Below are 20,998 nucleotides of genomic sequence, written 5' to 3' on the forward strand. Positions count from 1 at the left end.
ATTTAATTATAAAAAGAGAAAATTCCATTTCCTAATGTATTTATATTCTTCCGTACCACATTAACGCCCAGGAAGTTCTGTAAATGTTAACAGTTTACTAGATTCTGGTCGAATTAACTACTTTGTTACTATCGAACGTCTTGTAAACAGTTTTAGAACATCTTCTCCTAGGTGTCTGGTGAAAACTCATCTGGCGTAGTAAATTAATCCAGATTGACAAAAAGTCTTCTTTCCGTCCAAGTTCAAGTTCAGTAACGGTATGATGAGTACGCAGAAACAGGACTATTGTGAGTAGCGTTAACGTAACCATGGACAAATTAATCTAAAATATCTAACGGATGACTTCCACAGGAATGAATGTTGTGATACGTTCAGATACGTACAGACCTAGATAATTAGTGAATTATTACACTCTCTGTAGGAAGATCTACTACACTTCGTCTCAACACATGTTCTAAGTTGCTTGTGTATTGCCTGATGCAGATGACACCTCGAGTCCCTGTGCAGTTCCCATAATACTAACACATTGGTATTAAAGGTGATGTCTTTCTGCCTGGCCGATCGGAGTGGCCGTGCGGTTATAGGCGCTGCAGTCTGGAACCGAGCGACTGCTCCGGTCGCAGGTTCGAATCCTGCCTCGGGCATGGTTGTGTGTGATGTCCTTACGTTAGTTAGGTTTGATTAGTTCTAAGTTCAAGGCGACTGATGACCTCAGAAGTTAGGTCGCTTAGTGCTCAGAGCCATTTGAACCATTTTCTTTCTGTTTGTGTTGTTAAGAAGGACGATTCAATTTTCGTTCGGACACGAATGCATTGCAGCGACTACAGCCTTTATGAAATGCGACCTGTACTTTTACACGCACTCTGTAATGTGGGAACGACGACATAAGGAGGGCTGGGCATGGCCATGAGTCGTGCGTGGATAATGAACCCAGTTAAGGTGACTACTTACGTGAAGCGGAAAATTCGTGTTCGATCCCGGCCCGGCACAAATTTCTTGGTCTTTATTTCCTTACACAACTCACAGTTGTCCGTATTCGTAGCAGTGAGTTTATTTTATGTGCTTCATAACGGCAGTAGTCGCTGCAGTGCCTGTTCCTTGGGACATACATACATGTTCAGAGGACCATTGAATCGTTCTCTTTAACAACACAGGCACTACAATGTGTTGTATATCCACCGATACTAGGCAGAGACTTTCAGTTAAAAAATCGTTTCCTGTACGGGAATATACATTATGTGTTCGAGTTCACGTTGTTACGCAGGGACAATGACATATTAAAGTCTGCTTGTGGCCGTGAGTTGTCGTACTTGACAGCCAAAGTGGTTTAGGCGACCGCTCGTGTAAAGCGAGAAATCCGGGTTCCAGTACCGGTCAGACACAAATTTTTAATGTCGTCATTCCCTTATACAGTTAATGGTTGTTTGCATTTGAAAATTCGAATACGTTTCATGTATTCCATTAAGTGATCTGTGGAGTGTAAGTGTGGTGTCACCGCCAGACACCACACTTGCTAGGTGGTAGCCTTTATATCGGCCGCGGTCCGTTAGTATACGTCTGTCCCGCGTGTCGCCACTATCAGTGATTGCAGACCGACCGCCGCCACACGGCAGGTCTAGAGAGACTTCCAAGCACTCGCCCCAGTTGTCCAGCCAACTTTGCTACCGATGGTTCACTGACAAAATACGCTCTCATTTGCTGAGACGATAGTTAGCACAGTCTTCAGCTACGTTATTTGCTACGACCTAGCAAGGCGCCATTATCAGTTTCTATTGATATTGTCAATCATGTACCGTCGAGACCGACGTTCATCATTAATGGATTAAAGTTAAGAATTCCACCAGCTACGTCCGTTGTTTCTAAATTCTAATTTCCTTGTCCTGTTCCAGACCTCACGCCAGCCTGCGTGAGCTAAATCGCGTGCCTTTCGGCCTCCTCTAGTAACACGGTGTTGGCTCTCCTGCCAACCACAACAGTAAGATATCATTTGAATATGATCTGTTACTTTGAAATGCCACAGGTATCAAAACAGTGACACCATCTGGAATTAAATCATCAATGACCACTAATTTTTGTTGCACTTTAATACCCATATCCAATGAGAAAAGTATCAGGGGTGAAACGTAGCAATTATTCAGAAACAACGTGTAATTTGCGCGATGCATGAAAGGCAGAAGAAAATCCTCTGTCAGTCTAATAGTTATACTACGTATCTGCCCTCATCTAACATTGCTTCTGTGTAACAGAAGTTGTAGTGGAAGACGGCGCATCCAACACAAACATTAACGACACATAATAGGAAACGTAAACTTATATGATTTGAGATTTTGTTTCCTTTTCCACATGGCACACTGAATGTGGCGCCCTGTCCAGTTGTAGCTTATGATCATCCAGACTACGTTTTTGGATTCAAAACTTTTGGTTCAAATTGCTCTGAGCACTATGTGACTTAACATCTGAGGTTATCAGTCCCCTAGAACTTAGAACTACTTAAACCTAACTAACCTAAGGACATCACACTCATCCTTGCCCGAGGCAGGATTCGAACCTGCGACCGTAGCGGTCACATGGTTCCAGACTGAAGCACCTAGAACTAGTCGGCTACTCCGTCCGGCTCAAAACGTTTGTGCAGTTGCCGTACTGTAACTTTGTCATTAGATCAACAGTATATACAGTCTGTAAACTGAAGATCGGGCAGCTCTTGAGGTGGCCTTTCCCTAAGAACGCTACATCTGCCATAGAAAATGAATAGGACTCAATTTCCAGCATAGCAATGCAGTGCAACGTGCGGTAGTTTGTGCAGATTCTGTTAGTGTGTGTAACAGATACTAATTGACGGACTCTGTTTATTACTAACCCGTTTGGTGAAAAAGTCCAGCTGCCGAGGGATGGGTATATTTTTAGAAACAGCTTGAAGGTGCTTAACCTGACGTAGCTGGCACATGTATTGAGGACTCTCTTGCTCGATAATCAGTTTGTCCACAGAGTAAGGCAGCGTGCTACACGTTACCGGAAGTGTAAGCTTGTAACGACCGTAGTCTTCGATGAGACGTGCCATTTACTAATATACTGGCGCTCAAAACTTAAGGACGAAAGTAACTTTCTCATACTGTATCGCTTTCAAGTAAGATAGGTCACTGAAACTTCGATTGTACATGCAACGAATTGATACAGTATAGCATAAAAGTATGCTATGAGACGAAAAGAAATGACACTTTATTCAAAGACAACAATTACACTGAAGTCACCGCGATTTATGGTGGTTTCCCCGACGCTACAAAACTCGGAACTGCAGTACAAGCTCCGCAACGTGCTACTATGCACCGCTGTTGCCAATCGCTGGATAGAGGTTGGTGCATTTGGATGTGCTGCAATAGGAGTCTCCAAAGCATCTTACACATGCTAAATGTTATTTATGTTGAGTGAGTTGGAAGGCCAGTCCATTGGCCGAATATCGTATCGTTTCTATAGCTGCCCCAGTCGACTGAACTACACGATAGTGCCACGACCCATGGAAATGAAGTCACTACCGAATGAACATGGGGAATACAGTTTCTGGATGATGTTGAGCGGAGGGTGTGGCGTGTTCAAGGATTCAGAAGTTAGTACGCCCACGCAAAGTTATGCCTTCCTGCCATAACAACACTTGGTCCACCTGACAATCGAATATGGCAATGTTGCTCGTGTTACGTGTTACCAACCCTCGCCTTATGAAAGTACGCCCAGAATAACTACGCAGACTGAATCCACCCTCATAGGAGGAGTGATGGCGACCCCACTTTCGTGGTTCCAGTCCCCATGCTCTTGGAACCATCTCTGATCACTATACACTGATATGGATATGGTATCTGTTCTTTCGGACATGACCTTCTTTTCCTGTTCGGATGCACACATATTCGCCGAACTCTTACGTGACTTGGTAAGGATGTCTTCCTCGTGTAATGAGTGTGATGGGGTGAGACACTACGAATGTAGGTCGCGGGAGGCGTGCGACACTACGAATGTAGTGTGTGGTCGCGGGAGGCGTGCGCGAGATAGTCCCTGCAGTCGAACTGTTCTCCTGGCACTCGGTGGCTCAGCTTGATAGAACGTTTGCCGTGTAAGTAGGAGATCCTGGTCGGGGCACACATTTTCACCTGTCCACTTTGATATACATCAACGCCCGTCAGCAGCTGAAGGTATTAACCTAATTCTAATCGCTGAGCACGGTACAATCACTAGTCAATATTAATCTGATTCTGTAGCCCTTCCACATTTATTTGGTACGTTGGGCACGGACATCAGTTTTATGGTTGATTATGTGCGACCACATCGAACAGTGCAGGTGGAGCAGCTCTTGGGAAGAGAAGACAGTCAGCAAGTGTATTGGCCTGTCCATTGATCCAATTTAAATCTCACCTACCACATGTGGAATCGGTTTGAGAGACTTTCTGCAGCCCTTCCACATGCGCCAACATCTATACAGCAGTTGTTAACCGCGCTGTTGGAGGCGTGGAAGTTCCTACCATAGGAACTCCTTACCAATTTCCGGATTAGCACGGGAGCACTTTGCAAAGAAAACATTACCGTAAGTCGCGATCACGCCCTCTACGAAAAATAATGCCTTACCTTTTGTAATATCTAGGGGGATGTCACAAATCACGGTCAATTCAGTGTAATTACTGTCTTTGATTAAGTATCTTCTGTACTATGCTGTAGCGGCTCTTTGTACGGTCCAAGATTCATAGAGCTGCGCAGCTTCGCAACGACACAGCATGCTAGAATTACTTTCGTCTTTAAGTTTTGCTTACCAATGTGGTTTAATCGCAAATCGTTCACTGCCTATAGACACAACAATATTCACTAAGGTTGCATGCGTTTACAGCCCACATTGTAAGCAAAATGTAATTTACACCGAAATCATTTACATCTACATCTAGATCTACATCTACATAGATACTCCGCAAACCACCTCACGTTGCTTGGCGGATTGTACCCTGTACCACTACTTGTCAATTCATTTTCAGTTCCATTCTCAAATAGAGCGAGGGGAAATTTAATATCTTTATGCCTCCGTATACGCTCTGACCTCTCGTATCTTATCTTCCTTAGGGGCAGTAGAATCGTTCATCAGTCAGCTACAAATGCCACTTCTCTAAATTTTCTCAACGGTGCTTCTCGAAAAGAACGTCGCCCTCCCTCCGGGGATTCTCATTTGAGATACCGAAGCATCTCCGTAAAACTTACGTGTTATTCGAACCTACCGGTAACAAATCTAGCCCGCTTCTGAATTGCTCCCATGTTTTCCATCAATCCAATGTACTCAAGAATAGGTCACGCCAGCGTCCTGTATACGGTCTGCTTGCAGATAAACCACCCATTCTCAAAATTATCCCAATTAACGTTTGTAGACCATTCGCCACCTTTACCATAGTTCTCAAATGCCTGTTACACCTCACATCTGTTTGCGAAGCTACGCCCAGATATTTAAACGACTTGACTGTGTCAAATAGGACAGTAGGAATATTGTATCTGAATATTACAGGTTTGATCTTCCTGCTACCCCGCATTAACATCCAATTTTCCACATTTAGGGGTAGCTGCAATTCGCCACACCAGCTGAAAAAATTATCTAAGTCCTCTTATATCTGACTCAACTTCGGTACCTTAAGCCGGCCGCTGTGAACGAGCTGTTCTAATCGCTTCAGTCCCTGCTGGTGCGGTCACAGGTCCGAATCCGGCTTCGGACATGGATGTGTGTGATGTCCTTAGGTTAGTTAGGTTTAAGTAGTTCTAAGTCTATAGGACTGATGACCTCAGATGTTAAGTCCCATAGTGCTCAGAGCAATTTGAACCAGTTTTTTTCGACACCTTACCGTACACGGCGTCATCAGCAAACAACAGTAGAATACAGCCCACCCTGTCCGCCAAATCAGTTACGTATACATAGAACGACAGCGGTCCTATCGCACTTCCCTGGTGCACTCCTTACGATACCCTTGTCTTTGACGAACACTCACCTGCGAGGACCACATACTGGTTTCTGTTATTTATGAAGTCTTCGAGCCGCTCACTTATCTGTGAACTTATTCCGTATGGTCGAGCCTGCCGGGGGCACCGTGTCAAATGTTTGCCCTTCATCTACAATTTGCAGTATACCGTGTGAGAAAAATGCAAGCTTAATTTCGCATTAGCAATTCTTTCTAAAACCATGATGATTCGTGGACATCAGATTCTCAATGTCAAAGAAGTTTGCTACATTCGAACTGAGAATATCTTCACAGACTCTGCAGCAAATAGAAACTAGTGATATGGGTCTGTAATTTTCGGGTCTGTCATTTTAACTTTCTGACATACCGGAGTCACCTGTGGTGTTTTCAAGTTGCTTGGGACTTTGTGCAGGGCGAGAGATTCACGACGAAAGCAAGCTAGGTAAGGGACCAACGCCGTAGAGTACTCTTTGTAAAATCTAACTAGGATTAAATCCGCACTTGGTGATTTAATTGCTGTCATATCTTCCAGTTCTTTCTCTACGCAAGGTACGCTTATTACTATGTTGTTCATACGGCAGTCCGTCTGCTGCTCAAATCACTGTATTTAAATCCTTACTCAGGTCTACACAGGTGGAGTTTATAGCGCATTGTTCGTACGCATAAGCAATACCTGTTACACATCGCTTCAAGAGTCATCTTACGTAACCTAAACGCACTCAGCCTATCGACAGAGAGCTAATCATAAAGCCAGCGCTGATGACTGCGTGAAAGGTGAGCCAAAGATGGCGACACGAGTTGGAACACCAGGGGTCGTCGGTGGCGCTGGGGAGCAACAGTATGCATTAAACAGCCACCTGTAATGGAACTGTCAGCCAGCGCCGGGGGCTCGTGCCAGGCAGTTTAATCTAGCTCGAGGGACGGAACTTCAGCGATATCGGCAAATATTAGTAGGGGCGAATGCTGCGCAGCACAGGGAAGCCCCGCGATGACGTCAGAGAATGACAGTTAAATAGCAACATTCCTCTGGTAAAAAATATTCTGCGAGGAATGTATGTGACATCTACTGTCCTCAGTTACTAGCTTCATAAGTGACTTTTTTTTCGCTCGTGGATGTATTAAATTTTCTAACTTCTTTTACTAGCCATTTATTCCAACATGCAATTACTCTAAATATGATGCTCCCATCGCATATTTATTTGCGTATGACCATCGTTAACATTTGAGGGCTACTTTCGTACAACGAATACAGCCTAAAATTAAAAGAATGATTTTGTGGATAGTTACTAAAAACGTTGCTTTTCTACATGTCAACGGTGGTAGTCGAGACGTTTGTCTTGTCGCATGTCCGAAGGAACATCGCGCCGTATTTCTGAACAATACAGCCATTAGAATATCATATGTATATCTGCCGGTATCGGGCAAGCAAGTCTCAGTTAAAATGTCCGTCCTGTACGGGAATATACATACTGAATGTAGGAGTGCAGGTCCGCAGATCGTGATCTAGTGGTCAGCGTTGCTGCCTGTGGCTCACGGGGTCCTGGTTTCGATTCCCGGCCACGTTAGATAATTTGCTCTGCCCGGGGACTTGGTGTTTGTGTTGTCCTCATTATTTTATCCTCATCATTCGTAGTGTCGTAGACTGGATGGTGACCGTATTAAGATTGACAGTGTTGGAATGGGATTCATGGTATTTTCATGGTTGTTTGTTTGAAGCTGCATGCCAAACAGAACATTCTAAAGAATTTATAACTGAGACGCATTTCATTGCCACAGAGATGCACGAAGTGCCACTGACGATTAATTGTGCACTCCAGTCCCGCTTTGCCAAATAAACATTTCAAGTGCAGCTCGTGGTGTTTAGAAGATGTCCTTTAGCGAACCGTTGAATAAGTTAAAGATTTCACGCTGTAGTTCTTGGCTAAACAGGATGACTATGAAGTCCACAACACATTTTAAAAAATCAGTATAGGCAACTGATGATGCAGTAAGTGAAAGACGAAATCTCACTTTATTTTGTTTTCTTTTAAAGCAATGTCGGCAAATCGGTTGGGAGAACCATCTAAAGCGGCACCACCGACCATATTTGCTGAAAATGGTGGCTAACCGTACAGCGAAGACATTTAATGTCATAAATTTCGCCCGTTGCCGATTAAGTGCTCAAAGGGCTTTACGTTACAAGTTCCACAAGACATCATCAGTTTACAACCGCATAGAGAAGATTCGACGAGGTTGATCATTTGCGCAATACATAACGTTCACGCGGACCGGGCGTGTCACAACAGACTTAGCCAATGGACCATATGAGTGACGTTAAGTTGTCGCCATTTTGTGGGTTACATCAAGGACAGCGTTTACGTTCCACCTCTGCCACAGACCCTCGAAGATCTGCGATACCGCATCGCAGCTGCCGTTGCTGACCGTCTCACCTGATATAATGGGCCGGATATGAGCAGAACGGAACTTCCATTAGATGTGTGCCATGTGACGAACAACGGCCACGTAGATCATTTATAAAAGAAATAGAATGCTTTCAGAGTTGGTCTTTAATATAGGGCATTATTTCTTACGTTATTCTTGGCTGTTTACCAATATCTATTTTTCGAAACATTTCACGGACTTTCGACAGGCTTTCGTCATCGTTCCTGACAAGCGTCTCCTAACCAAACTGCGTGTCTATGGAATATCGCCTCATTTGTGTGACTGGGTTCGTGATTTCCTGTCAAAAAGCTATCAGTTCGTAGTATCAGACGTAAAATCATTGAATAAAACAGAAGTATTATCCGGCGTTCCCCAAGGAATTGTCATAGGCCCTCTGTTGCTCCTGATCTATATTAACGATATAGGAGACAATCTGAGTAGCCCTATTAGATTGTTTGCAGCAGATGATGCTGTCATTTACCGTCTTGTAAAGTCATAAGATGACCAAAACGATTTGCAAAATGATTTAGATAAGATATCTGCATGCAGCGAAAAGTTGCAGTTGACCATGAAGAAAGAAAAGTGTGAAGTTATTCACATGTGTACTAAAAAACACCCGTTAAATTTCGATTACGCGATAAGTCACACAAATCGTAAGAGTGTAAATTCAACTAAATACTTAGGGATTACAAATACAAATAAGCTAAAGTGGAACGATCACATAGATCATGTTGTGGGTAGCACAGCTACAATCGGCGCTGACTTCCGTCGCGCAGCTTGAGGCTGTTGCCAATGGGCACCACTGTGGCGAGCCGGACTCGGGTATCACGGGGATGTCAACCTCGTCCCGTCTGTCCCCAGATCGGTCTGCCGCTGTGGTTGCCCCGGTTGCTGCCCGCAGTGGGGCTGAGCCCTCGCCTGTGGTTGATTGGGAGGTCGTTCCAAGGCGTGGCAGGCAGCGAAAGGCGTCCCCGGAGGCTGATCAGAAAGCCTCCCCGGTGCGTCTAACAAACCGGTTTCAGGCACTGTCTCTGGCTGAGCCAGATGAAGCCGCCTGCCCTGTTTCAGAGGATCATTCTCAGCCTTCAAGGTCCGGGCAATCGCAGAGGGTGGGCTTACTGGTAGTTGGGAGCTCCAATGTTAGGCGCGTAATGGGGCCCCTTAGGGATACGGCGGCTAAGGAGGGGTAGAAATCCAGTGTGCACTCCATGTGCATTCCGGGAGGAGTCATTCCTGATGTGGAAAGGGTCCTTCCGGATGCCATGAAGAGCACAGGGTGCAGCCAGCTGCAGGTGGTGGCACATGTCGGCACTAATGACGTGTGTCGCTTTGGATCTGAGGAAATTCTCTCTGGATTCCAGCGGCTATCTGATTTGGTGAAGGCTGCCGGTCTTGCTTACGAGATGAAGGCAGAGCTCACCATCTGCAGCATCGTTGACAGAACCGACTGCGGACCTTTGGTGCAGAGCCGGGTGGAGGGTCTGAATCAGAGGCTCAGACGGTTTTGCGACCGTATTGGCTGCAGATTCCTAGGCTAGCGCCATGGGGTGGTGGGGTTTCGGGTTCCGCTGAATAGGTCAGGAGTTCACTACACTCAGCTGGCGGCTACACGGGTAGCGGAGGCTGTGTGGCGTGGACTGGGCAGTTTTTTAGGTTAGAAGGCCTCGGGAAAGTGCGGGATGGGCTGCAATGTCAAAGGATGCTTGGCAATTACAGGACGTGCTTGGATCAAGGAACATTCGGAATTTTAGTTGTAAATTGTTGTAGTTGCGCTGGAAAAGTCCCTGACCTTCAAGCGCTAATAGAAAGCACGGAAGCTGATATGGTTATAGGTACAGAAAGCTAGCTAAAGCCTGAAATAAGTTCTGCAGAAATTTTTACGAAGTCTCAGACGGTGTCCAGGAAAGATAGATTAGGCAGAATTGGTGGTGGAGTGTTTGTGTCTGTCAGTAGTGGTTTATCTTGTAGTGAAGTCGAAGTAGATACTCCGTGCGAATTGGTGTGGGTGGAGGCTATACTTAACAGCCGAATTAAGTTAATAATTGGCTCCTTCTACCGACCCCCAGACTCCGATGATACAGTTGGGGAACAGTTCAGAGAAAGTTTGAGTCTCGTAACAAATAAATACCCCACTCATACGGTTATAGTTGGTGGGGACTCCAACCTACCCTCGGTATGTTGGCAAAAATACTTGTTCAAAACCGGTGGTAGGCAGAAAACGTCTTCCGAGATAGTCCTAAATGCATTCTCCGAAAATTATTTCGAGCAGTTAATCCACGAACCCACGCGAATTGTAAATGGTTGCGAAAACACACTTGACCTCTTGGCCACAAACAATCCAGAGCTGATAGAGAGCATCATGACTGATACAGGGATTAGTGATCACAAGGTCATTGTAGCTAGGCTCAATACCATTTCTTCCAAATCCATCAGAAACAAACGCAAAATAATTTTATTTAAAAAAGCGGATAAAGTGCCACTAGAAGCCTTCCTAAAAGACAATTTCCATTCCTTCCGAACTGACTATGCGAATGTAGACGAGATGTGGCTCATATTCAAAGATATAGTAGCAACAGCAATTGAGATATTCATACCTCATAAATTGGTAAGAGATGGAACGGATCCCCCGTGGTACACAAAAGAGGTCCGAACGCTGTTGCAGAGGCAACGGAAAAAGCATGCGAAGTTCAGAAGAACGCGAAATCCTGAAGATGGGCTAAAATTTACAGACGCGCGAAATTTGGCACGTACTTCGATGCGAGATGCCTTTAATGGGTTCCACAACGAAACATTGTCTCGAAAATTGGTAGAAAATCTGAAGAAATTCTGGTCGTATGTAAAGTACACAAGCGGCTAGACGCAGTCAATACCTTCGCTGCGCAGTGCCGATGGTACTGTTATCGACGACTGTGCCGCTAAAGCGGAGTTATTGAACGCAGTTTTCCGAAATTCCTTCACCAGGGAAGACGAATGGAATATTCCAGAATTTGAAACACGAACATCTGCTAGCATGAGTTTCTTAGAAGTAGATACCTTAGGGGTTGCGAAGCAACTCATATCGCTTGATACGGGCAAGTCTTCAGGTCCCGATTGTATACCGATTAGGTTCCTTTCAGATTACGCTGATACTATAGCTCCCTACTTAGCACTCATATACAACCGCTCACTCACCCATAGATCTGTACCTACAGATTGGAAAATTGCGCAGGTCGCACCAGTGTTCAAGAAGGGTAGTAGGAGTAATCCATTTAACTACAGACCTATATCACTGACGTCGGTTTGCAGTAGGGTTTTGGAGCATATACTGTATTCAAACAGCATGAATCACCTCGAAGGCAACGATCTATTGACACGTAATCAGCATGGCTTCAGAAAACATCGCTCTTGTGCAACGCAGCTAGCTCTTTATTCGCACGAAGTAATGGCCGCTATCGACAGGGGATCTCAAGTTGATTCCGTATTCGTAGATTTCCGGAAAGCTTTTGACACCGTTCCTCACAAGCGACTTCTAATCAAGCTGCGGAGCTATGGGGTATCGTCTCAGTTGTGCGACTGGATTCGTGATTTCCTGTCAGGAAGGTCGCAGTTCGTAGTAATAGACAGCAAATCATCGAGTAAAACTGAAGTGATATCAGGTGTTCCCCAGGGAAGCGTCCTGGGACCTCTACTGTTCCTGATCTATATAAATGACCTGGGTGACAATCTGAGCAGTTCTCTTAGACTGTTCGCAGATGATGCTGTAATTTACCGTCTAGTAAGGTCATCCGAAGACCAGTATCAGCTGCAAAGCGATTTAGAAAAGATTGCTGTATGGTGTGTCAGGTGGCAGTTGACGCCAAATAACGAAAAGTGTGAGATGATCCACATGAGTTCCAAAAGAAATCCGTTGGAATTCGATTATCCGATAAATAGTACAATTCTCAAGGCTGTCAATTCAACTAAGTACCTGGGTGTTAAAATTACGAACAACTTCAGTTGGAAGGACCACATAGATAATATTGTCGGGAAGGCGAGCCAAAGTTTGCGTTTCATTGGCAGGACACTTAGAAGATGCAACAAGTCCACTAAGGAGACAGCTTACACTACACTCGTTCGTCCTCTGTTAGAATATTGCTGCGCGGTGTGGGATCCTTACCAGGTGGGATTGACGGAGGACATCGAGACGGTGCAAAGAAGGGCAGCTCGTTTTGTATTATCGCGTTATAGAGGAGAGAGTGTGGCAGATATGATACACGAGCTGGGATGGAAGTCATTACAGCATAGTCGTTTTTCGTCGCGGCGAGACCTTTTTACGAAATTTCAGTCACCAACTTTCTCTTCCGAATGCGAAAATATTTTGTTGAGCCCAACCTACATAGGTAGGAATGATCATCAAAATAAAATAAGAGAAATCAGAGCTCGAACAGAAAGGTTTAGGTGTTCGTTTTTCCCGCTCGCTGTTCGGGAGTGGAATAGTAGAGAGATAGTATGATTGTGGTTCGATGAACCCTCTGCCAAGCACTTAAATGTGAATTGCAGAGTAGTCATGTAGATGTAGATGTAGAGCAAACGAAAGACTGCGATTCATTGGCAGAACACTTAGAACGTGCAACAGGTCATCTAAAGTGATTGCTTAAACCACGCTTGTCCGCCCTAATCTGGAGTACAGCTACGCGGTGTGGGTTCTGCATCAGGTGGGACTTACGGATGACTTCGAAAAAGTTCAAAGAAAGGTGGCTCGTTTTCTATTATTGCGTAATAGGGGAGATAGTGCCACTGACACGATACCTGAATTGAAGTGAGAATCATTGAAACAAAGCGACGGGATCTTCTGATGAAATTTCTATCACTAGTTTCCTCCTCCGATTGCGAAAATATTCTGTTGGCGCCCACTTACATAGGGACAAACGATCATCATGATAAAATAAGCGAAAGCAGGGCCTGCACAGAAAAATTTAAGTTCTCGTTTTTACATCCCGCCGGTTTAGAGTGGAACGGTAGAGACACAACTTTAAGGTGGCACATTGAACCCTCTGCCAGAAACTTTATTGTGAATAGCAGAGTAGTCACGTAGACACAGACATAGACGTAGACTATAATGCTCTGTAAAATGCACATTCCCTTGTTCGAAATCTATATTCATAGTCCCCACAATGTGTCTCGATGTGCAGTCCCGTTGAAAAACGTTCGTAGTGGCACTACGATTTGCAGCTTTCTTAATTGAGGAACTTCATAGCTCGACTGACAGGTATCAGCTGTTCGTAGAGAAAATAGAGTATATATTACAGCTTGACGACGAATACCACATTTCACATAATGAATTTTTAAATATATTACATATATGAAAGTATTCATAAAAAATACATTATGTTAGAAACAAAGATTTCATTTTGATCCCTAGAAACAACAGACCCCCATATGTCTTTTTATTAATTAATTACTTTATTTTTAAAAATCTACACTTAACGTGCTCTTTGCAGCCGAGTGCTTAATGCAGTTTTTTATATATTCGCTCTTACTCCGCTAGAAAGGCACAACGCAAAGGGAGACTTCGGTTTCTGATATTATCTCTTATGACGTCCATGTACATTTTGTTAACAGATTCTTCAGGATCAGGGACTTTTTCATTTAACGTCTCTAGATAATCTCCTCCAAAGTAAATAACTACCGCTGGTGTTTAAGTGCCCTCTTTAGTTAATCAGCAGCATGTGTTCAGATAGATCAGTGTGTTGCATGCAGCTTCTGTGAACCTCAGTTCAATATTCTTCTCATGATTAATCGTTCCGTATGAGACTACATGTTGCTCAAATTGGCCTGCTTGTCCACGTGAAGTTAAGGTATCGTTTATTTAAACTGCTCTGCTCCTCAGTCATGTGTTGAAATTAATGGCCAAATTTTGGAAAACGAATTCTAGACATGTTCGTAGTGTTAGAATCTTGTCATCAATATTTTAAGGAACGTTATTATTAACGTCTCACGTTGTACAATTCATTATCCATTCTGTCTGTTTTATCCTCGCTTGCCCTGCCACATTCCGACCAGTAGTCAATAGCAACAACTGAGTGCCTAAGAACCTGCGACTATGAAAAATTTCCTTTACGTGAGAACAGATTTCGTACTATTTACTTGCTATATGAAATAGGCTTCTGACAGCTTCTTTAAGAGACATTAGGAAATAATTTTTTTTTCTGTACAGGATATGAATACTGAGGATGATTTACGTGAAGTGGCAACGGCCTTGCGGCAGTAGATACACTGGTATCCTCCACTGAGGATGATACGGCGGTCTGATGGTCTCGGTAGGCCGCTCGTGGCCTGAAGACGGAGTGGTGATTTTTTATGTACGTAAAGTAAACATTGTCGGAGCTATATTTTGGAGTTTCGGTGGTACTTACTTTCGTTCCTTCGTAAGTGATATATTGCTCTTTGCTGTACATGTGTGTTTCATATTTTTGTTGTTTTATAGCGCGTGTTTATCGTTTATCGTATGACAAATCAGGTAATTTATCATATGCTGTAAACTCTCTCTCTCTCTGTGTGTTACAAACACACGTCACACATATAATATTTTCTTAGTTGTTCTTACAAATTAGGGAGAGCATGATCACTTTTCCTCAGGTATTATTTTAATTGTTCTTTAATAGAAAGTATGTTGAAACTAGTTGATGTCTTTCAGTTTCTAGCTGCTTTTAGGAGACATGCATTCCTGTATAATTTTGTAGCACATGAACTAATGAGTGGCCAGTGTACACGAAGCAATTGTGGACTTGTATGGCAAATTGAAATCACCGTCAGTGTACTCCCATTTCTAACTGAACAGGTCTAGTTAACAAATCGCTTTGTTTCTAAGAATCACAGTAGTAGGGAGAGAGCCGGAGCCGGAGAGATATAAGCAAGTAAACAGTAACAACCACAGAGAGAACCTAAGTCCCACATCGCAGTGATTGCAGTAATGGAGTGGTACTGTGCTGTTCCGCACTTAACGCTGCGTCACTTGTGACAGGTAAGCCTGACCCAGCGAGCAACTGCACGCTGGTGAACCAGACGTCGACGTCGCTGCAGCTGGAGTGCCTGGAGGGCTTCGACGGCGGCCGGCCGCAGCGGTTCGAGCTGCTGGTGGAGGAGGTGTCGACCGGCCGGCTGCTGTCTAACGTCACCTCCCGCTGGCCCTCCTTCGGCGTGGCGGGCCTGCGCGCCGGCCAGGCGCTGCGCCTCACCGTCACCGCCTTCAACAGCCGCGGCCGCTCCATGCCCGTCGCGCTCGACGCCTACACGCTCAAGGCTGCCGAGCTCCGAACAGGTGCGACCTGGAGACAGTGTCCGGTAGCTAGTGCTGTTTAGTCCTTGCAAACTATCCAAAAAGTTTGTGTTTGTTTCAAATTCCCCGCTTTACAGGTGTGAAGGGTGCCTGTTGAAGCAGCTGAGACACATATATGAATATAAATGCGCAGGCTTCCGCGGCCAGAGTCAGTCGACATAAAAGTTTTCTGGGTTTGGTAACGCGTCATAATGTAAAAACTACTGCTGCTGGAGAGAAACCAACATTCAGGCCACGATTGCACTGGCCTTCTACCTGGTCTAATGGTGCGTAATAGCTATGCAGGGTCCTTTATATTTTGTTGTTAGTGTTCACTGAGCATGCCATTACATCATAAATTTTAAAAAGGTAGTTTGTTTCATTGGTCACTTAAATTAAAAAGCAGAGGGAACTTTATTTTAATAGGTTATTGTGGTGGAGGGAGAACGTGACCTATGTTGTCTATTGGCTCTTGTGTTATGTGCCATGATTGGTGGCCACCCTCGAATGAGAAGTTTGCTGCTGTTTACCAACTGCTGGACGTCGGCCGCGCGCCGGCAGTTACTCGCCGGTGGTGCTCGTACCTCGTGTTGGCAGTGCGGTCTGTTGGGCTCTGATTGCTGGCAGCCAAGATGAGCCAAGCCTGAGTCCATCCTCCCTGTTAATGTTGTTAGGGTGTTTAAGTATTTCGATGACCTCTCTGACTTAGCGTTTCGTCATAATTGACTGCTTGGCTTCGCTGAATTTTATTTCTTTTCCACAGTCTTGCTGATGTTCGGCCACTACGGATTTGTTGTGTTGCCCTGTACGAATATAACGCTCGTGTTCCCGAATGCGGGTTGTTATTGGCCTACCAGTATCGCCCATGTATTCCTCTCCACATTCGCATTCCACCTTGTAAACACCTGTAGTGTGTAATGCATCCACCTTGCCCTTAGTGGAGCATAGCACGTCCTGGATTCCTACGACCACTATAGAAGACAGGCTGCACCCCATCGCGGCAAAGGGTGTTTGCCTATTCGGTCAGTAACGTTTTTCACGTAAGGTAAGCCCACTGTTGGCTGCAGTTTGGACGAGCACTACCGGCGAGTAACTGCCGCCGCGCGGCCGACGTCCAGCAGTTGGTAAACAGCAGCAAACTTCTCATTCGGCGGTGGCCACCAGTCATGATACATAACAAAAGAGCCAATGAACAATAGAGGTCACGTTTCCCTCCACCAAAATAACCCATAAAAATTAAGTTCCCTCTTCTTTTTAATTTAAGTGACCAATGAAACTAACTGCCTTTTTGAAATTTATGACGTAATGGCATGCGCAGGGAACACTAACAACAAAATATAAAGGACACTGCATAGGTAGAACGCACCATTAGACACAGAAGAAGGCCGCAAAAATCGTGGCCGAAACGTTGGTTTTTCTCCAGCAGCAGTAGTTTTCAGATTATGACGCGCTACCGAACCCAGGAAACTTTTATGTCGGCATACATGAATGTTTTGGGGTGAAGGGAATGGAAATGAATGTTTGATTTTGAACTCATAATGACTTAGTTGGCTGGTTTTAACTTTGCTTTTGATTAACTATGTGGCTTTGAGCATTTCCAACTCCGAGAGGAAACAAATATATCAGTCTGCGAGAATATTACAAGGATTAGTCCTCTTTTATAATCTTTCTAATAATGTGCAAACTGATTAAATCTGTAACTTTACCCTTAATCTGTTTAATTTTACGGATTGTTCCCTGTGGGTTAGTGATCTGCCTAAAAATGTTGTTCATTAAATGGTCCCTATGCGTTCCTGATTTTCGTAGCAAATTCATCCTGAAATGGACAAATCTCACCTGTAATGTAATAGCTTGGAATCACGGTGCTCGCTGCTCTCTGCCGCCAGGTGCAGATTTCTAACTGTAGTTGCAGAGAGCTTAGTGCAATGCTCCAGACAGCAAGGAAACTATTTTATACGCTTCAATCAGTGAGACACTCTTTAAATAAAATAGACTTGGATTTAGGATGTGGACAATGCTCTTACGTGAAATACTTCTTTAAAAACTGTTTCTATAATATCTGTTGTATTTTTACTTGCAAGAAATTCGTCTTACAAAATTCATTATTATTGGTAAGGGGCAACATGATATCACACTTGTACTATCACAAATTTTAGACGAATAATAAACATGTAAGAAACCTTACAGTGAAATTTTTCACAGTCCTTAATGAAAAATCTAATTTTCCCTAATATTGATGTCTCATTCAAAAATGGTTTCAAGCCATGCGCGACTGAAATACAAGTATATAAAAATATTACCTTCTTTCGACTCCATATGCTTTTCTAAATCACTACATGTCATTATATTTTAAAACATTAATCGATTCTTTCTTCTCTGCTTCGCAATATTCAGACGGAAATCATTTTATTTAAACAAAGGTTCACTTAACTTTACGCCTACATTTCCACTATTGCTATACCAATTGAAGTCTTTCGCTCCTCGTTGCCAAGCAGCGATGGCAAAACAGGCACGTCTTCCAGTGGCACAGCTACTCTCACCCAAGACTGCGTGCAAATAATAAGCTATTCAAAATTTTCTCTTAGCGTCTCAGACATTCAAAGTAGGTACAAATTCCAGTAACGCAAGTAACAAACTCCCAGTAGAACTGTTTCTAGACGAAAGAGACTGGAAGGAAATAATGACGTGCAGCCGCACAAAGAACTCCGGCAGGAAGTAATTATCTCCTTCCTGTCTCTTTCCTATCGCATTTCCTATGTATTCCTTTTGCCCCAAATCATTAATTTAAATTCCATGTAGCTGCACAGAGGTTCATACTGGCGACTACCTCACAATACTTGTATCTACAGAAAGTGCCCCTGACAGAAGAGTTTAGTACTGAGGCAGTCTATTAAAACACTGTATAGTGCAAGGGGTTGATGTCTCGGACTACGTTGCAGTATGATAGGCAGTAAAACTGACTCTAAAATGAAGGCCATAGTGGCCGAGCGGTTCTAGGTGCTATAGTCTGGAACCGTGCGATCGCTAGTTCGCAGGTTCGAATTCTGCCTCGGGCATGGATGTGTGTTATGTCCTTAGGTTAGTTAGGTTTAAGTAGTTCTAAGTTCTTGGGGACTGATGACCTGAGAAGTTAAGACCCATAGTGCTGAGAGCCGTTTCAATCCCTTTTTTTTAATGGAGTAAGTAGATTGATAAAGTCTCAGACTCCGCTGCTGGACACAATATGAACAAAATTATTTTTAGTCTAATGCCATGGCATTCGAAACATTTATATAAAATAAAACGAATGGCGAAGATTAATAGAAAATCAATTGGGATTCTTAAGTACTGTTTGTACAGGGTTTGACAGAAATATGAAACCACTCCGAGAAATGCGAGCTTGAACATAAATACAGATTCTAGCCAGCCTGCGGGTTGCTTTGTTGTATATGACCATGAACGGCACCAGCGCAGTTTCCTCGGTACGTTGTAAATGTCAGTAGCAGCAGAACAGTGTTTTATGTTGTTGTGAGTGAATTGTGTCCGAGATAATTAACGGTGCTCGTTTGGTGACTTCTATTGTAACGGAGATAGCCGAAAATTTTGGTGTTTAGCAAGACACCATGTTGAAGACTTGTATCACATACAGCGAAAGCGGAAGAACATCATCTACTAAGTCGCAACGTGAACGTCCGTATGTGTTGAGTGATCGTGCTAGACTCTCACTGAACAGGATTGTAGTGAAAAAGAAGAGGACGACAGCTGCGAAAATCACTGCAGATCTTAACGTCACAATCCGGAACCCCGCCAGTGCTAAAAGAACACGAATAGAGTTCCGTAAGCGAGGAACTGCAGTGCGAGGTGGAATTGCAAAACCACTCATCCATTACGTGAATTTTGTAACAGGAAAACGTGTTGCCAAAGCCATGAAATCGCGAATATGGAGCCATGAAGGAAAGTCATTTGGTAGGATGAGATTTGTAGTAAAATGTGTCAGCTTCATATATAGTTTGCGTCCCAAGCCTGAGGCATCGTGAAGGTTCGGTGATGAAGTACGCAGGCATATGGTGGCATTCCATGAAGCCCAGCGTTACTCTACAAAATCCCATTGCTGCCAGGGTTTATGTGACCATTTTAACTGATCAGGTCGATCCGATGGTACAGTGTATGTTCCGCAATGGCGATGCTGCGTTCCAACAAGATATGGTGCCTATTCATATAGCTCGCTTGATCTCAGACTGGTTAAGTGACCGTGAAGACATATAGCTGAATATTCACAAACCACTGCAGTCACCAAATGTCAATATCATTAAGCCTATGTGATTCTTCTGTGGAGAGAAATGTACATGATCACTAACCACCTTCACAATCTTTATCCGAGCTTGACACTACTTTGGAGAAATAATTGCGTAAGATTCCCATGAAAACCATACAGTACTTATATTTATGCACTCCGAGGTGACTGAAAGCTGTACCGAATGCCAGCATGTTTCCTACACCGTATGGCACTGCGTTTCCCTTTTGTTGTTTCCATGTATCTGTCTAATTCTGTATATAGTCATTCATGTCCAAATTTGTTTCTGATGGCGCGAACTCCGTAGGGGTGGAAAGTATCTTAAATGAAGTCGTATTCCCCGTGCGGGGTAGCCGCGCGTTCTGAGGCTCCTTGCCACGGTTCGCACGGCTCCCCCAGTCTGAAGTTCGAGTCCTCCCTAGGGTGTGCGTGTTCTGCTTAGCAAAAGTTAGTTTGAAGTAGGTTATGTGTAAACCTCAGCAGTTTGGTCCCGCAGGAATGTATCACAAATTAAAAAGAAGTCCTATTTCTGCATTTAGCTGTACATCCGTTAAAATAAACACTGCATCGCGAATAGTCAATTTAAGGTACGGTCACAAGTATTACAGAGGTGAATTTCTATTTGTATAGAATGAAAACTGCGCAAGCATTTGCGGCTGTTATCACCGTACAACAGTACGCCACTCGTTAAAGTACGATTCTTATGTGCAGACCGAAGCGACGAATGAAAATTTATTACCTGTAACAATCTCAAAAAAATCTCTCTATGAAATTCCTTTCTATTAAGCGGTTTGTCTTCTTGACCAAGATTCTCTGTAGTGTACACTACGTGTCCTAAAATTTCTCCGTGGGTAGTGGCTCTCAGACTTCTGTGTACCAATGACACACAATTTTCTAACTTTAATGTATTTAGATTTATGCATGTAGTTTAACATCTTATGACGTTCTCATCGAACAATTTCAGGTACGCAGTTCTATGCACGTTGGACAGTAAAGTAGGTAACAAAATTGGTGCCTCGCATTACAAACGCTCATTCAGCTAGTCATAGCATCTATTGA

General features: G+C 43.8%; 1 protein-coding gene across 1 annotated transcript in view; it reads left to right on the forward strand.

Moving 5' to 3' along the window:
- LOC126267423 (nephrin-like) overlaps positions 1 to 20,998 on the forward strand; it is a 1,327,372-nt gene that overhangs the window by 1,134,420 nt on the left and 171,954 nt on the right. The window contains exon 11 of the mRNA XM_049972675.1: positions 15,373 to 15,669. Coding sequence (XP_049828632.1) covers positions 15,373 to 15,669 — 297 coding nt within the window. The remainder of the gene's footprint in view (positions 1 to 15,372; positions 15,670 to 20,998) is intronic.

This window comes from Schistocerca gregaria, chromosome 4, assembly GCF_023897955.1.
Source record: "Schistocerca gregaria isolate iqSchGreg1 chromosome 4, iqSchGreg1.2, whole genome shotgun sequence".
NCBI lineage: Eukaryota > Metazoa > Arthropoda > Insecta > Orthoptera > Acrididae > Schistocerca > Schistocerca gregaria.